The 17,939-nt window shown below is 50.4% G+C and overlaps 2 protein-coding genes across 4 annotated transcripts in view; both read left to right on the forward strand.

Annotated features, from left to right (window-relative positions):
- The first annotated feature begins 2,444 nt into the window (after window positions 1-2,444).
- On the forward strand, window positions 2,445-13,763 carry USB1 (U6 snRNA biogenesis phosphodiesterase 1). Of its 3 annotated transcripts, none has more exons than XM_020963505.2 (7): window positions 2,445-2,639; window positions 3,930-4,105; window positions 4,644-4,827; window positions 6,543-6,596; window positions 7,320-7,425; window positions 8,822-8,905; window positions 10,555-13,763. In XM_020963505.2, the coding sequence occupies exons 1-7, from the start codon at window positions 2,512-2,514 to the stop codon at window positions 10,561-10,563; spliced, it is 741 nt and encodes a 246-aa protein (XP_020819164.1). In that variant the 5' UTR covers window positions 2,445-2,511; the 3' UTR covers window positions 10,564-13,763. The 3 variants fall into 3 exon arrangements, with proteins under 3 accessions (XP_020819164.1, XP_020819166.1, XP_020819165.1); XM_020963507.2 differs by lacking the exon at window positions 10,555-13,763 and adding an exon at window positions 9,166-10,303; XM_020963506.2 differs by lacking the exons at window positions 2,445-2,639; window positions 10,555-13,763 and adding exons at window positions 2,786-3,070; window positions 9,166-10,303.
- Window positions 13,764-15,093: 1,330 nt separating this feature from the next.
- The window catches only part of MMP15 (matrix metallopeptidase 15), a 38,539-nt gene continuing 35,693 nt past the window's right edge, over window positions 15,094-17,939 (forward strand). The window contains exon 1 of the mRNA XM_020963502.2: window positions 15,094-16,176. Within this exon, the coding sequence (XP_020819161.1) occupies window positions 16,024-16,176 (153 nt within the window). The 5' untranslated portion in view covers window positions 15,094-16,023. The remainder of the gene's footprint in view (window positions 16,177-17,939) is intronic.

Consider the following 17,939-nt stretch of genomic DNA (forward strand, 5'->3'; position numbering starts at 1 on the left):
TGATGTCAGAAACTGGATTGCTGAGTTAAGAGAGTGAGAGGAAAGAAATTGGAAGCAATTGTCTGAGGCTTGCTCAAGCTAGGAGAAATACAGGACCTTTGCTATTGGAATAGACTGACAGGATCATGGGAATTTGAAAAGAACTAAATTGAAGCTTGATGTAAAGAAGAACGTCCTAATGATCACTGCTCCCCAGAAGTAGAATGTGCTGCTTCACATGGGGGGTTCTCCCCCCCTCACTGGAGTCTTTGGACAGAAGCTAGATGAAGATTTCTCCAGTACATTACAGAGGGGATTCTTTTGGGGTATGGGTTGGAGATAAAAATTCTGTGATTCTTACCTCAGAGATTATTTCACAGATGAGAAAACTGAGATTCAAAGAAGTGAAACGATTTGTCAGTGACGCAGCCAAGATGTGAACCCACGTCCCAATCTCAAGCTCTTTCTGATTGGATGTTGGGTGAACATGAGGGAAGAGAGAAGGGTGATATTGACAGAAATAGTCAAGTCAGAAAGAGGGGCCAGTCAAAATAAATCAGCAAGCATTTACTGGGCACCTATTATGTGCCAACCATGGTACTCTGTGCTGGAGGTACAAAGACAAAAACTGAAACAGTTCCTGCTCTCCCTGCCCAAAAACTTTTACCCTATTGGGGGAGGGGTACACATAAGTCGATATAAAGAAATTATTTTTGGCCAGACCATCAGTACAGGGAATTTCCTCTGCCAATGCAGATTGTTACCTGCTCTGCAACTAACAGAAACTATGAGTTCTTGAGGAATCACTACCCAAGTCCTCCCAAGCTCAGGTGCCCTCTTTCTCCAACATTATCTGGTATTTATTTGCCTGTTATTTCTGCTGTATACTTATTTCTGTATCTACCTGTCCCCCCCCCATTAGAATGCAAACTCCTTAAGATTAGGGATTGTTTCCTTCTTTGTATTTGTAATCCAGTGCCTAGTGGACAGGGAAATTAGTATTTATTAAAAGCTTGCTATATGATTTGTGCTACATACTACAGGCACTGTGCTAAGCACTTTACACATATTATCTCATTTGATTCTCACAATACTCCTGCAAGGTAGATGTTATTATTAGAATTTTTATAACTGAGGAAACTGAGGCAAGCAGAAGTCAAGTGACTTGCCTAGGGTCACTGCTGGTAAATGTCTGAGGCAGAATTTGAACTGAGGTCCTCCTGACTCTGGCCCAGTGTCTTCATTCCACTGGGCCACCTAGCTGCCTGTAAGCCCCTATGATGTAAAGGTTTTAAATGCTTGTTGATTGGGTATTTGCCTGAGATACTGAGAGGTTGTGACTTGACAGAAGTCACAGAGCTGGTATGTGTCAGGTGCAGGCTTGAACCCAGGACTTCCTGATTCAAAAGCTCCCTCTCACCTGCTATACCTCTGAATATCCTACAAGTCCCCAATAAAGTGGGGAGGGACAGCAATGGGGGGAAAGGCAGAGGAGAAGGGGAGAAGAGAGGAACAAAGGTAAAGGTAAGGAAAAGATATAGGATGGGGAGGGAAGATGGGGACAGAAAGGAAAGGAGAGGAGAAGAGAGATGGAAGGGGGGAGGGAAGATGAGGCAGGAAGGAAGGAGGGGGTAAGGAAGATGGAGAAAAGGAAGAACAGAGAAGGAAGAGGGGAGAAGAGACAGAAGGGGGAGAGAAGGAAGGGAAGGAAAAAAAGAAGAGAGAGAAGAGGAAGAGGGAGTAGAGGGAGAGGAGACAAAGAATAGGAGGAGAGAAGGAAGGAATAGGAGAGGGAAAGAAGGGGAGGAGAGAAGGAAGGGGAGGAGAAGAGAAGAAAAGGGGGAGGAGAGAAGGGGGAGAGAGGAAAGAGGAAAAGAAGGGGGAGGAGAGAAGGAAAGAGGAGAGGGAGAGGAAAAGATGAGGAGAGAAGAGGAGAAAAAAAGAAGAGGGAGAAGAGGAAGGGGGAGTAGAGGGAGAGGAGACAAGGAATAGGGGGAGAAAGGTAGGAGTAGGAGAGGGAGAAGGAAAGAAGAGGAGGAAAGAAGGAAGGGAAGGAGATGAAAGAGGAAAAGAAGGGGGAGGAGAGAAGAAAAGAGGAGGAGAGGGAGAGGAAAAGGAGAGAAGGAAAGGGAAAGAAGAAAAGAGGGAGGAAAGGGGAAGGAAAAGAGAGAGAAAAAGAAGGGGGAGGAGAGAAAGAAAGAGGAGAGGGAGAGGAAAAGAAGAGGAGAGGGAGAGGAAAAGAAGAGGAGAAGAGAAGGAAGGGGAAAGAGAAGAGAAGAAAAGAAGGGGGAGGAGAGGAAAAAAGAAGGGGGAGGAGAGGAGGGGGAGGAGCGAAGGAAGGGGGCGGGAAGGAGGAGGAGATAACGGCTAGACTCTTAACGGTTTGATCTCCCTCCAAAGTGAGCGAAGGGGAGGAGCGAAGGGGAGGGGCAGGGCGGACTCTTGGACGCGGAATTTCCGGGGGCGGGCCCAGGTTTCCGGGGGGAAGGGAATAAGCGTGGCACCCGTCGTGCCCGGGAGCAGGAAGGGCCCATGAGCGCCGCACTCCTGGTGGGCTACAGCAGCAGCAGCAGCAGCAGCGGCTCAGAAGGCGAGGATGGGTCCGGGCCCGGGCCCAGGCCCGAGCCCGGTGCAGAGCCCGAGGAGGGCGGCAGCCGTGGGTGAGGAACCGCCTGAGCAGGCGCTGAGAGGAAGCCGTTTTTCCGGCCGGGAAAGGAGAAACAAACGAGGGTCTAGTCCCCGGAACCGGAAGTGGCTTTCTGGAGTGGGGCGGGGGAGCAGAGAGTTGGCGCAGGCGCGCTGAGGAAAGGACAGCCTTTTCCCCTCACCTTGGCGGTTCAGAGCTTTCAGCCCCCTGCGGAGGGGGCCGCCGAGGCTGGATCCTGAGGCCGCTGCGGGGGCGGGGAGGCTTCCCTCCTCTACTGGGTTTCTCCCCATCCTTTAAAGATCAGCCCAAATATCGCCTCCTCCATGATGCCCTCCCCTATTCCCGCCAGCCGGAAGCCCCCTTTTGTCTGTCCCTCGTAACACGGATCATTTAATTTTGTGCATTAAAATGGCATGCATTTGAGCCTCATTCCTCAACTAGAGAGTAAGTTCCATGAGGGCAGGGACCTCGTCTTGTCTAAACTCCGCATCTTCCCAGCACAGAGGGATAAAGGAATGCATTCCTGAATAAATGAATGAATGAATGCATGCATGTATGTATGTCTCAGTGCTGATGCAGAACTAGAAGGGACCCCAGGGTCCCCCTGGTGAGGAAACTGAGATGGGTCACAGCACTTTCCCAGTCTTACGCAGCTATTCAGTGTCTGGGGTGAGATTTGAACCCAGGTCTTCCCAACTCCGGGAAGAGTCAGCATTCTGTTGGATCTGACTCAGCGCCTGTGGAAGAGACAGGGGAAATGGGGCATTTTAGAGTTGGTTTAATCGAGGAGTCAGTCCTAACAAGAGCAGTTCTCTTTGAGGCTACCCTAACCAACATTATAGCGGAAAGAGGGTTCTCAGGTCCTTGTAAAGGCAGGATGAGGCTTGTGTACCTTTTGGTACCAGAGATGGTCTCAAGAGAAAGGGGCCTGACACCCCAGGACTGACCCAAGCTCAGAGACTGAATACCCAAACCAAATCCTCCACATCTCTTGGATTCCAAGTTTGGATAGCAAAATGGAGTATGAGTGTCTTAAGCAACCACACGGAATATTCACATCCCCAGTATTGTCTGAGCAGTAGAAACCTTGCCCTGTGCCCAGCTTCAGACATCCTGGGTGTTTAAAGCACAGCATTCTTCATCCCTCAGTACTGTTCTTTTCTCTGGTCTGACTCCTTATCCCCAACATTGACAGTTGAGCAAATTCCCAGGATGGAAAGTAATTTTATCTTGTGGGCAGAATTATAGGGGATCAATCATAGGTAAAAATCAAAGTGTATTCTACATCTCTTTACTCCTGCAGATGTCGCCATCCTCCATCTCCTCCTCCTCTCCCTCGGCTGCCCATTCCAGACAGTGTCTTGAACATGTTTCCAGATCCAGAAGATGGGATTGTGGATGACATTGAAAAACATGGTGGCAGAATACGAACCTTCCCCCATGAAAGGGGTATTTGGGCCACCCACGTTTGGGTGCCCTGTAAGTGACAGCAGATCTCCCCAACCTGGGAGAGGGTCAGAGATACTGGGAGGAGCCTTTTCAGTGTTTGCTGAGTGAGGCAAGCCAGGGCGTGGATCCCTGTAAGGTTATTATTTTTTGAGCAAATAATCATGAGATTTCCCCAACATCTGGCCCAGGCTCTGACTTGATGCACAGAAGTCATCTTTGCAGGCCTCCCTGAGTACGTTTTCCAGCTTCACAGGCAGGCCGTCCAGTGGAATCTCAAAAGGCTGTCTGAGAGCTGGTGTGGGATGGTGTGACAGATTCACCTTTGGTCTGCCCTGCCTGGCCGGCTCACATCTATCACTCCCTTTTTAGAGAGGATGTCTTTCCATCAGTCTTCAGTGACATCCTGTACTTGATATCCTTTGAGCTAAATAAACATGGTTTGCCCCCTCAGTGACTTCTTTCTGAAAAGGGAGAAGAAAAGTAACCTTTTACTCCTAGGATTGTGTTCGTTTGTTCAGTGAGGGCCCCACACTCAGAAAGTAGCTCTCTTTGTTTCCTTCCCCTCCAGATGAAGCAAAGGAAGATTTTTTTGACCTGCTTGACCTTCTCATGACCCAGGCCCGGAGGGTACTGCCCAGGCTGGTAAAGATGGAGGAGTTCCACGTCAGTCTGTCACAGAGTGTGGTCCTGCGGTATCACTGGATCACGCCCTTCGTGCAGTCCCTGAAGAGCCGCATGGCCTTCTTCCACAGGTGTGCTTCCTCCTTTACACCTCCGTCTTCTCTCCTCTCTGGCCTCCTGAGCCATCTTTCTGTTTTATGCTGGGTCTGTAATCCTGGGAGCAAAAAGAACAAGGATTTTCAGCCCCCTTTGGCTACATGTCAATCCTCTTATTCCCCAGAGCCAAAAGATGTAGACAAAACTTAACATTTTATGGGAACCCACAAGGCTTGATGGAACTATGTTGGTAGGTGGCAGAAAGTTGGGCAGAAATTGCCTTTATCACCTCAGTGCCCACCCACCCCCAACACACACACACATGCGCGCGTGCGCGCACACACACACTCACCCTGCAGACATATTGGCAAAATCACAGTGGTTGTGTTCTTATTGGGACCTAAAGGCTCCCAAAGCCTTCAAAACACTAAAGAATGAATCTCTGATAAGCATGTGGGGTGTGTGTGTGTTTGTGTGTGTGTGTATTAAAATTTAGATAAGGAAAAGGCAACGAAGCTGAGGTAAGTTAAAAGTCAAAGATCAGAGTGCAAGGGATTATCCCAAAGGTGATGAGGACTGCTTCATTTGTGAGCTGTGCAAAAACAAGGGTGAGAACTTTAGGTTCTGTGACAAGTTGAGGTCAGTAGATTTGGGGGGTTTAAGTAGTGTTCCTGGCACACCCCAAAATTGTTGCATGTAGGCTTCTGCCTACTCATAAGCAGAGCCCTGTATGTTGACATGAGTAGAGGAGGAAGAGGCCTAGGAAGTAATTCTTCTTTATCTGCCTTCTCTCCCCTCATCCCAGTTCCCCAACATGTAGTTGGAGGCCTGGATGAGGATCCCAAGATCACTGGACTCAGTGAATAACATTGATTGGGTTATAGGAACAGTAAATGGTTATTGAGTCAGTGAGTATATCAGGCGTCCTCCCCACTGGGCCAGGTTTCCCAAGACTCAAAGCCTGGTTAGTCACGAAGGGCAAGACTCCAGACTGTCTCTCTCGGATTTGTTGCTTTGTACGTCCTACTTTATTTGACTCTCTCCTGTTTCTGTGTGACTGGTAATGGAGGAGTTGGTAATCCCTGTGGGGTAGTCTCCAACTGCTAATTCCTCCTGGCCCTGAGGTTCTTTTGCTGATCCTGACTTTTCTTGGTCTGTATTGGTAATATGTACTCATGCCTAGAAACACATATGTGTGCTTGTGTGTGTGTATGTGTGTGTAAAGATATAAACATGTCTTTTTTTGTACAAGTTAAGACAGATCTGTCTTCCTTTATCTTCTTGATAATCTTTTATCCAAACTAAATCTTTATTATCTATTTCTGTTAACCTCCAAGGAACAAATTATTCTTTTATCCACATCGTTATCTAATGATCTTCTCCTCCCATGGATCCAGTCATAAAATCCAGCCTTTCGAGGTTTATTGAGAGCTAACTACAGAATTGGGAGGCGGTTTTCACGCCATCCTGTTTCTAGGGGTCAGAACAGATGGAAGTGATGCCAGCAGGATTGAGTCCTTCCTGCCCAAAGATAAGCCTCCCAATGAAGTGTCTTTCTGGGCTTCATGTGACTGTGTGTAGAGCAGGGCTGGAGATGCCAAGCCAAGCCACAGAGGTAGGAAGTCAGGTGACCGCCTTCCAAGTGACTCCACTATCTTCTGGGTCATCATGTAACACTACAGTCATTTTCCTGCTTGCTTCTTCCTGTTCTGAGAAAATGATTTTTTTCTTTTTCTCTCTTAAATTTCAGGTTCTTGTTCACAGCCAACCAGGTGAAAGTTTACACAAACCAAGAGAAGACGAGGTGTGTGCGTGTGTGTGTGCATGTGTGTGTGTGGGTGTGTGTTGATGCAAGCACCACACCAGGACTGCTCTAGAGAAGATGTGGAACGGACATGCTGTGCCCCTCTTTCTGAATGTGTGGATCAGTTGTCGATCCTGAAGCTTTAAAAAAAGAAGTCAGCGGCTTAGCGGAGAACACCTCAGAGCAGCATGGGACTGTGGGGATGTCCAAGACTAGAAGGGAGAAGAGCTGGCCTCTGGCCTCATTCTCCCAGTAACTGGACATTCTTGATGCTGTCCGGTGGGGCGTGGGATGATAGCCACCCTAGTAACCTCACAAAGTGGTTGTGTTTCTGACACGTGGGAAAAGTTGAAGGTGCTAAGCAGATGTGGTAGATTAGTTACCCAGGCTTTAAAATGAGCTGTGCACCCCTCTGGGTGCCACAAGCAGAAATGGTTCTGGCAGAGCAGGGACTGTATTTTTGTTGGTGGGAAGGAGGGCAGGGTTCCTTTCTTTGTATTCCCAGCCCGTAGCATATTGCCTGGTGCTAGTAGGTGCTTAACAAATTGACTGACCAGGCCATTCGTCCACCAGTTGAGGCCAGGCCTTCCCTCCTCTCTGGGCCTCTGGAGTCTCAGGGGCTTCCTCTGGGCCCAGCAGCCTCCCTGTCCAGGCCTAGCCCCACCCCAGGCTTGCTGCCGGCTAGATGCGACTTCATGCTTTCTACCCCTTTTGTCTGCCCAGGACCTTCATTGGGTTAGAGGTTACTGCGGGGCATGCTCAGTTCCTAGACTTGGTCTCAGAGGTGGACAGAGTGATGGAGGAGTTTGACCTGGCGACTTTCTACAAGGTGAGATGCTTCTTGTTCCCCTTTGAACATAACATCTAAAAGTAGGTCCCTGTAAACCAGGTGAAATGTAGAAAGGGGAAGCGGATGGTCCATCTGGACGTCCAGCCCGTGTGTTCTGTGAAAAGGGTGTCAGACAAACCCCCTGGAGTCACGTGGAATGAACCTGGCTGGCTGATCTTCTGCACCCTCTGGGCAGCATTGGGGATGGCGGGGATCAGAGCAGCAGTGGAGAACCTTGGGCCTCAAGGCTACACATGGCCCTCTCGGTCAAAGGGCCGCACCTGAGGACCTAGAGGCCGCAGGTTCCCCACCCCTGGATCAGAGTATGGCACTGGGTCCATGAGAAGCGAAGCTCCTGGGACCCAGCACTCACCCAGAGCAAGGACAAGCTCCTGTGGACCCTGGACAGAGTCTAGACCTGGGCCATGAGGGACTGCCCCACTGAGGCTCCAACTCTTCACTGTGGAAAAACAAGAGGCCAGCCGTGCTTCTGTTGTGCTCTCCTCACAGCGCGTGCAAGCACGGGGTATGAAGGGGTCCAGGGTCCCCCGGCCCAGCTCTCTTCCCACTCGTGGGCCTTGTTCTAGGGCTGTTGAGTCTTGCCTTGCCCCAGCCCCTCCTGGTCTCAGTTGATGGCTGAGGGAGTATCCTGGGCCACACTGCCGACCCTGGGGCCCTGAGCCCCCTCAGACGTCGACGAGCCAGGCTTGGAAGCCCCTGGTGGGGCACAGGGCACTTTCCCCACCTCGATGAGGCTTCCTTGTCCTAGGAGGCACAGTGAACACTATTGGACTGGGAGTCAGGAAGACTTGAATTCAAATTCTCCAAGTCACTTACCCTACTGGACTCAGTTCCCACATCTGTAAAATGGGAACAATAATAGTACCACCTGCCTTGGAGGACTGTTGTGAAGATAAATTAGATAAAATTCGGAAAGCGCTTTGCAAACTTTAAAGGTGCCCTTGTAAAAGTTAGCTGTTGTTATTCCTTTGTAAGTCCATTAGCATAACCCCTGGAATGTGGAATGTGACCTGCTTTATCATGATATGTGCAGGTTGAAGTAGTGAAGAGTAGAATTTTCTATTGGGAAAAATATACGTTAAAAACACAAAACCATTTGAAAGGTCTTGGTTGTGTTCCTGTTTCCCCAACATGTTGGGCCCTTGCTGGCTGACAGCTCACCTACCTAGGCCCAGCTTTGTCCTCTCCCTGCTATTAACAAGCCAAACAGGAAAAACGGAAGGATGGTCCTCTCTCTGGGGCATCATTCCTGCATTAGGAATCCAGGATGCCAGGCCCTCCCTTGTGGTATAGGGCTCTCCCCACATGGATGAAGCAATGGGCCGGCACTGGCCACTCTGTGTTCTGCCTGAGCATTTCTTTGTCTCTCTCCTAGGAGCCTTCCTTCCACATCAGCCTGGCCTGGTGTGTTGGAGATGTACAATCTGAGCTGAAGGAGCAGGCCATCCAGGGGCTGCAGGTAGGGGAACCTTGGCTCGGGGGTCCTTCCTGGGGGAGATGGGAGTGGCTGGGTTTTTCTGGCCTAAGTAAAAGGACTGACCCCAAAGGGGAAGGTAGCTGGGAAGCACATTGGCCTGAAGGATTGGACATTGAGAGCCTCCAGGCACCTTCAGAGGCTGAGGCAACAGGGGCATCCTCACTTCTGGGGCTCTTGGCCACAGGCTTCACCCCGGTGGGCTGTGGGTCAGGGACCTTTTTGTTTGCTGTGACCTGTTCTAGGAAATCGTGGACAGCTTTGAAGACTCTGCTCCACTGCTGCGTGTGCGGGCTGAACAGGTCCGCTGCAAGTCTGGGAATAAGTTTTTCTCTTTCCCGTTAAAATGAGAGTGAGCAAGCCAGGGACGGGCCCTTGGTCCACCACATTCCTGCCTGCAGCCAGCCAGGGGACAGGCCTTCCTCCCTTGGAGGATGAGGGAATTCTTGGACAGCCATGCCCCTGGCTTTATGGTTCCCAGCCCATTCCAATGGGGAAGCAAGGTGCACCTGTCCACCGAACACCATTTGTGCCTAGCCAGAGAGCCCCAGTTATGGCGGTCTGAGGCACAAGGTCCTGGGGGCCTTGCCAACCCCCTCCCTCCTAAGAGGTTTTTGGGTGCAAGGCAGCCATTTCCACGAGCTAACCAGCAGAGGGCAGGGCAGACTGATTCCTGCCCTGGGCCTCCAGTCCCAGGGCAGGAATCTTTGGGGTCACTAAGTGAGCCCTTCACTTCCATCTGCTTCATTCCCTTCAGCTGCTTGTATTTTTGTGCCCTTGGCCTCAGACCAAAATCTTAAGAATTACTGTTTCCACACCTCCCTCCGATCCTGCCCTGGCTGGCCAGGTGTCTTCAGGAGGCCATGTCCCTGCCCTTTTTTCTCTCAGGAACTTCTCGGTTCTCACCCTAAGTCCCACTCAGGCCTAGCTCTGCACCAGGGTCCTCTAGCAGACCCCCCTCACACTCTCCGTGAGCCCCACCAGGTGCCAGGGGAAAACTTGAGCAGATGCTTCTTATGGGCTTGGCTGTCTGGAAAGAGCTGTCTAGATTTCCAAATTCCCCAGCCTCTGGCTTCCCACATTTATTTTCCAAAAAAATAGGAAACAAAGCTTTCCCATGGAGGCCCTTCTCCTGAATGCTCCATTATAGTCTCAGGCTTTGTCTCCATTTGCCCCTTTCTGCCTAATGAGCAACAGGAAAACATTCAGGGCCAGTTGGGGGGGAAAAATCCTTTTTTTCCTTCAGGCCCTCGCTGCAATTAAAAAAAAAAGTGGGTTGTCCTGAGCAAATCCAGCTGCCACCTGGATTTCTGGTACTGGATGATGGGACTATATATGGATATTTAAATTATGTTAAATGAAATAAATGTTTCTATTTCTGCCTCTTGGGCTCCAGTGGCAGTGTTTATCATCAGTGAGGTGAAAGGAGGGGCTTTTTTCCTTTCCCTCTCCCTGCTGCCACCCCCCAGTGCACCCAGGTCAAGATTCTGTAACAGGGGTCAGGAGTTTGGGCATCCAGCTTGCTCATGTTGCCCCTTTCACAGTAACGGGCCTGGTTCCGTCATGGTCTTGGTGCACTCTACTTAGCAGTCCAACAACAAACATTTCTAATAACACCTTGCATTTGTATGAAGCTTTCCTGATGCAGTGGGAACTCTCTCCTTGGAGACAGAAGACCTTGGTTTGAATTCTAACTGCGCTACTCACCACCTCTGCAACCTTAGGCAAGTCAGAACATCTCTCTGCTTCAGTTTCCCTATCCATAAAATGACCTCTAATCAGCTCTTAGCTGCTTCCCATAAAACGCTGGTAAAGCAAGTAAGGTAAGAAGCGTTATGGATCTCCATTTTACAGATGGGAAAACCATAGGGTACCTAATTAGCCCAAACAAAGGTCAAACAGTGGGAGAACTTTCATCTGTTGATATCTAGCCTGGTGTGTCTGCCATATTGCCTCCAAGTCCTGGCCAGGGCATTTTTTTTTTTTACTCAGCAGTCTTTCAGACAATGTGGAGGTGTTTGCTCCCCGGTACTCGCAGATGGAGCGCCCAACTTTGTTTCATGAATCATTGTCCTTCATCAGGTCTCCTCCCGCCATCTTTTCAGAATCTGGCGCCGCTCCCTGTGCTGATGACAGCTCAAGGTTAGCTGGTTACCAGCCCTTCTCCTCGGGCTTGTGCTGGAGGGGGAGGAGCTGCTTGTGTTTTCTAAACTTCGAGGGGAGCCAAGCCTGCCTGATTTCCACAGTGAAAGTCACAGCTGTAGAAAACCCCAAACGAAGGGGGACAAGCCTAGTCCCAGTGCACCGTTTTGTTGGATCCAGACCCAGCTGGTTGCCCTGTTGCTCCTTCACCATCTGGATAAAACCAGTGTCTGACAATTCATTGATGCTGGTGTTTTTCCACAGTCACTTGTAGGCAATTACTGGGAACACACCGTCTGCAGAAGACAAATACACTTAGAGTGTTCTAGGAAACCAGTCCCTTTGGAGAGCTCTGCCCAATGTTATTAGGCATTTCCATTAACAACCCCAAGAATGGATTTTACTAATCAAATTTGGGAAGGATGTGGGACTGGAAGCCCAGCTGTGCTGAATAGGGAATTAGAATGCAGCATGACTTTGAGAAATGGGCCAAAATCAATACGATGAAATTCAATGGTAGAATGGAAAGGAGCTGATAGAGCAAGGAAATCGGAAATTCACTGAGAGATGGGGAGGGTGGCTGGGCAGAAGAATGACAGAGAAGCAGTGGGGGAGCTTGGCTTGTGCCCAGCCCAGGGGACCTCTGCAAGAGACAGGATTTGGGGCTCGTCAGCTTGCAGTTGAGGAAAATAAAAAGAATTCTAGTCTCAGTTGAAACCCATTGGGTTCCCATCAGGATCACTGAGCACCTGTGGAAAGTGAAGAAAAAGAAAGGGACATCTTAACCTGCTGACTTATCACAAAAGAAAAAGAAAATCTTCAGTTATATAATAGCCATTTGACAGTCCTCAGAACCTCTTTGGTATTTGTATAAAAAAAAAAACAACTAAAGACCAAAAAGAAACTACAAAATATCTTCACTCTGCCTTCAGATATTCCCTGCAGGGTAGGAAACTCATCCTTGGGGTTTTTTGTTTGTTTTTTTGGGAGGGCGGTTTGGCCCTTATACACCTAGTGAATGCCATTCTCACACCCAGCCTCTTCAGACCACCCCCAGCCCTGTATCCAAGAGAGGAATATTAACACAGCTTTCTTGTTTATTCCTTCTCTTGGAACCAGAAGCCCTAAGCAGGACTCCTTTGGGTGGCCCTGAAAACCCAGCAGGGGGTGCTTTGTAGGCAGAGCACAAAGATGATGATTGGGCCAGGCCCCAAAGCAGGAATATTGCTTTTTAAGTAGTGGTTTTCAAAATGAAAACTCTGGCAAACAGCTTTAAAAAGGAAATCCTAGAATCAATAAAGCATAGAGTTCTGAGACCCTGAGAGGACACCTTGCCCTCCAGACTGTATAAAACTATAGGTAATGCTACAGTTTCACATGGAACAGGGATTAGATTTTGGCCTGTCTGACCTGAGTAGTCAGAAGGGTGAGCAGTGGGGTGGAATTTGCCAAAGAATCAAATTTAAACTTGATGTCTAAGGGGGGGAAAAAACCACATTTTAAGAGAGCTGTCCAAACATGGATAGCTGCCTCTGGAGGCAGTGAAGACCCACCCTCTTTGGAGATCTTTGGGCAAAGGCTAGGTGAGCACTTGGGTATACTGTAGAGGGCTTGGAGGAGATCCCTTTCAGCTCTGAGATTCAGTAATTCTCTCAAGGTATTCATCCCAGTGGCTCTCTCACAGGAAAAGTACTTTTTCTATTACTGTCCCAAACTTGGGGAAGAGTCTTGTAAATGGCAGCTCAGCTTCAGCCAGCACTCTGCAGCTACGTTGATGACCCCTTCATCTCCCCTGTACATTTTCATTCCTGAAGGGCTGCCCCAAGAATTTGTTCATCAGCTCCTGCTCCGTTGGTCTAGATAGCCAGCAGGACCAGTAAGCAAGATCAAAATCCCACAGATGTGTGAGACCATTTAAGCAAACACCTTTAAAGGAAGGGACAGTAAAGGAAGGGACAGTGACATGTAACATGACTAGCTTTTCCCTACTCTGAGTTCCATCCATAGATCGCAGAATTTTAAGCCAGAGGGGCCACTTCATAAATTCATGTGTTCGTCCATAGGGCACCTTCTGGGAAACACAAGGTGTGTTCAGTGCCTTCACTGATGACAGTCCACAGAAATCACTCCTTTTGTTATTGGTTGCCTGACACTTTGCTAAATGTTTATACTACACAAATGTTGTTCTGTTTCCCTTGAAAAATAATATCCTAGATTTGGAGCTTGAGAGGGCCTCAGAGGTCATTTTACAGATGAGGAAACTGACGCCACAGAGGTCAGGTGATTTGGCCAAGAACACAGAAGGAATAATTGTCAGAGCTGGGATTGAACTCGAGTTCCCTGTCTCCAAAAATAAGTAGGCTTTCTCCTGTACTTTGGGGACAGAAATGAGTTGCTTATACTTTGCAGCCTCCTCTGCCTAGACAGGGCCTGGAATACAACAGAAATCCTGCTCCTTAGCATTTCCCTGCTCATCGTCAAACATTGAGAAATATTTGTTTAATTTGAGTGAAACCGACCTCCAAAAATCTGCCTAGATGCGCCCAGTCCCTGGGAGTCTATAGACTGCCCAAAGTGGAGATCTGGGCGTTTTACAATAGTTGTCCTGTTGAGAGAAGCTCTGTCCTAGAAACATAAAAGTAATCTAGAGGAGAGTTAACTTTAAGAGGGAGAATTCCATTATGAAAAAGGAGTTTGCAAACTTTTTCGACCAAAGGCCCCGATGATATTCAGGGCCCCTCTTTGGCAGTATAAATGAACAGCTTTCATCAAGCCAAATATTTTTTTCAATGTGGTAGATTTTTAATAAATGTTATTGTTAAAGATAAAACATATTTCCATCAAACCTGGAAACACAAGTGGTCCATTTCTGATGGCCTCTGTGCAAATTCCAAAACAAATTGCAAAGGAAGGGATTGGATTTGGAAAGTTTGCTTACCAAAGAGCTGATTCCAAAGAAATCAGGGACAACTGTCTCCATCATTTCTTATTCTTCATTAGAAGACCCCAGGGGAGTAAAATTAGTCTGCTTCTGTTATCTTGGGAGGAGCCCTAGCTAAACATGCATGCTGGATATCTTCAGTGGTCTGTGGCCTTTTTCTTCTCTTGACAGGTTAGCTTTAAACACGCTGTAGGGGGGAAAAACACAATTTCCCAAACTCCAGCCAGCTCCAGTTTTAGGGAAGTAGGCACTGCTGGGGACTGCCACATAAAAGGGGAATGTTGCTCGGAGGGCAGCAGAGTCCCTTGCGGAAACTGACACCTGATAAAAAGGTCACACTCTTATGCCAAAAGTTAGTAGCTGAGAAGATAGAGGAAGACAGTAAAAGCCTCTGTTCATTGTCAAACCATTCTGGAGAAAAAGAAGGGGAGGGGGAGAGGAGATCTCTTTTCCCTTTATCTGCCCTGGACTGTGTCTCTAATTGGCTACGATTGTTTGAGTCCCCTTCTCAAATGAGCACTAGCCACCCACCTAGCTAACCCTTATGGTCACAGTGATGATATGGGGAGGCAGTCCCTGATTTGGAAAGCCGGGGGGTCATTCGTAGCTCTTACCAGAGAAAAGCGGGTGGACAGGGAAATTTGTGGATATTCGTTCCCTCCTTTCTCTCTCTTTTTTTTTTCCCATTTCTTCCTTTCTTTCCTTCGTTCCTTTAGTGATAGATGGCGCAGTGGAGACAGCGCTGCATCTGAATTCACAGCCCTAAATTCAAATACGACCTCTGATGCTTACTACCCGTGTGGTGGTCCTACACAACTCATGTAACCTCTGTCTGCCTCCGCTTCCTTGTATCTAAAGGTCAGCTATGGTTATTATTGCTCAAGGTTGAAGGGCACGGTAGGCAGCAAAGGTCAAGGTTTTTATTTTTTAAGAAATCCCTGATATTTGTCTCCTGCCCAGAACCACATTGAAAGTACCTGAGGGTTGGGGGCGGGGGCGCATTTTGTTAGTTTCAAGTTGAGGCCCCGCCTCTCTCTCTCCCTCTCTCCCTCTCTCCCTCTCTCCCTCTCTCCTCTCTCCCTCTCTCCCTCTCTCTCTCTCTCTCTCGGCTCTCTGGAGATCTGGGTCAAAATACATCCCTTGTACACACCCCTCCCCCAGGTCTCTCGGGGAAACTTGGTGGAGAGTTTTAAACCAGAAGCGGGTAGAAGAGCGCGAGCTCCCAGCCTTACACCTGCCTTTAGGGAAGCCCCGGGCGCGGGGCTGCGGCGGCTCCGGGCCGGGCTAGCAGCCCCCTCCCCGCGGCCTGGCCGGCCGGCCTGTGAGCGCACGGTCCCTTTAAGAGCCGCGGAGGAGAGGAGAAGAGGGAGGGGGTGGGGAGCGGGCCCCCGAGCGCAGGAGCTGGCTCAGAGCTGCGCCGATCCGGCCCCAAGGACGCGCGCCGCTAGCTCGGGCTCGGGCTCCCCCTGCCCTCTCCGCCCCGCCCCGCAGGACGCCGTGGGGGGGCCCCTGCCGCCCATCCCCCTCCCGCAGACCCCCGCCGCGGGGGGCGAGGTGCCCCGGGCACGGGGAGGGGGCGTGCGCGCCACCTCCGCGGGGCCCGGGGAGCGCACGCCTCCGCCTCGCCGGCCGGAGCATGGACAGCAGCCGCAGGCGCGCTGCGCGGAGCCCTGGGGAGCGCAGCGGCCCGGGGCATCCCCGAGGCTGAGCCCGAAACAAAGGCAGCATCCAGCGGGGAAGGAGCCGGGAGCGCCGCCCGCACCTGGCTGGCCGTCGGGCTCGCCCCCCCTCTCCGTGCCCTCCGCCGGGCTTTCCGCGCCGAGCCTTGAGAACTTGCCCAGGGGCGCCTAAGAGCTCCCCTGGGAAAAGGGAAGGCGAGGACAGAGGGGTGGTCCCGGCCCCCACGCGTCTGGCTCCAAGTTTCCGACCCTCCAGCGAGGAAGCCTCAAGCCCGTACCCAGCCGGGGAATCGGATCTCTCCGACCCCCCTCCGCAGCCCAGCCCAGCTAGCGCCGCCAGCATGAGCGGCGGCGGGGCCGGGCGGGGCGAGCCACGGAGGCCGGGCTGGGCCGGGACCCTCCTGGGCACCGGGGAGCTGCTGCTGCTGCTGTTCGTGTGGCTGGGCCCCCTGACCTGCAGCGGGGTGGCCGGGGACAGCGAAGTCAACGCCGAGGTCAGTAAGCACGCTCCCCCTTGGGGGAGTCCTCCCTCCAACCTCGCTGTCCGTTTCCTCCTTCCTTCGTTTTGATTGTCTTCTTAGCTAAACTTTGCATCCTGCCCACCTTCCCCCCCCCCGCCCCCCATTCTTTCCTTGCTTAATAAATGTTTGGATTGGGTTGATTCTCTTGGCCTTGGAGGAGGGGAGAGTGGCCCCCTCCCTCCCTCCTTAGAGGCAGAAGCTTTCTCTGGGTGGTGGCTGGACCCCTGCGGCTGTGCCCGCTTAGCCTAGCCCAGCCCCGCCAGCAGAGTCTGTGCAAGGGAATGGACTAAGGGAAATCTTCTCATACCTTTCCCTCCATTATCTGGACTATTCTTGCCTCGGGTATTAACGCTTCACAGCTGGGCATCTAGCTAACCCTCTCTGCCCTGGTCCTTGTAGCCACCAGCCAGTCAGATGCTGCAGTCGCCTGGCGAAAGGGGGAGTGAACTGTCCAGGACACCGGAGTCTCTGCCCTGAGCTCTAAACGCCGTGGTGGAGAGGGCCAGGCTCAGTCCTAGTGACTTAGGAGCAAGCCAGGGGGGATACGGTCTCAGGCAAGAACAGTTGGTGGGCTTCGGAGCTAGGGCCAGGCCAACCCATGAACAAGGGTGTCTTGCTGGGTGTCTGGTGTAGGGAGTCTGCAAAGGCCCTCTCTCCATAGCACAGTGCTAGGCACTCGGAGTACTCAGTAAAGAGCCAAGATGATGGCCAGCCAGCTTATTAAGTAATCTGATCAAAGGTGGAGGAGGAGAGGGAGGGGGCAGGTAACATCCCAAGGAGAACCCTAAAGGAAGCTGGGGCTAGAGGAACCCAGGGCCCCTGAAAACTGGGAGCTTCAGGCTCCTCGAGTAACATCGGTATCCAAGGACTTCCTTCAGGTTTCTGGGCACAGAGTGACATACTGGAGCTTTCAAACCCCTGCCTTTGGGACCAAAGGATAAGCTTAGGAGCAGATAACCCTTCTGCACAGGACATCTACCAGTGTGAGCACTGCCTGTTCAAAGCAGGCACACTTCCTCCCTTAGAAGACTCATCCCACAGGGCTGGAAAATGGTCCCATTCAATGACCAAAAGAAACGTAGACAAAACTGCAAAGCAATTTTTAAAAATATGAGTTATTGTGCAGTTCAGATAATTGAATAGACTGCCTAATAAAGGATAAATGATGCTGTTCCTGCCTTCAAGGAGCTGACAGTCTAATAAGGAGATGAGGATACATAAAGTAATTAAAAGACAAGTTTGAATGAGAAATGCCTAAGAGAAGTCAAAGAGAGAAGAAACAGGGAAAATCCGTAGTAAGTAGGATCTATCCCTGCTAACCAGGGGCACCTGGGCTGGGCCTTGAAGGAAAAGAAGGGTTTCAACAAGCAAAGATGTGGAGGGAAGGCGAGTGGGATGCAAAAGCTTGGAGGTGGGAGAGGGTGAGACTAAAACGACCCAGTTTGGCCAAATACCCAGAGTGCCATAAGAGGAACACTGGAATGAGAGTGGCCAGATGTGCTCATTTTTATCTTTCTCCCCTTCCCACATGCTCCATTCTAGCCACACTGACCAGCTTATCTGCTGTTTCTGCTACTTGGGGATTTAATTTCCCAACTCCACATCTTTGCGCAGACTTTCCCCTGTGTTTAGAATTCACTTTTTTTTTTAAACTATTGCCTGTTACCTTCAAGGCTTAGCCCATGTGCCAGTCCCTACCGGCCTTGATTTTCCCCTCTCATTTGTGCTCTCTCTTG

This window comes from Phascolarctos cinereus, unplaced genomic scaffold (genome assembly GCF_003287225.1).
Source record: "Phascolarctos cinereus isolate Bilbo 61053 unplaced genomic scaffold, phaCin_HiC Scaffold_2;HRSCAF=192, whole genome shotgun sequence".
In the NCBI taxonomy this organism is placed as follows: domain Eukaryota; kingdom Metazoa; phylum Chordata; class Mammalia; order Diprotodontia; family Phascolarctidae; genus Phascolarctos; species Phascolarctos cinereus.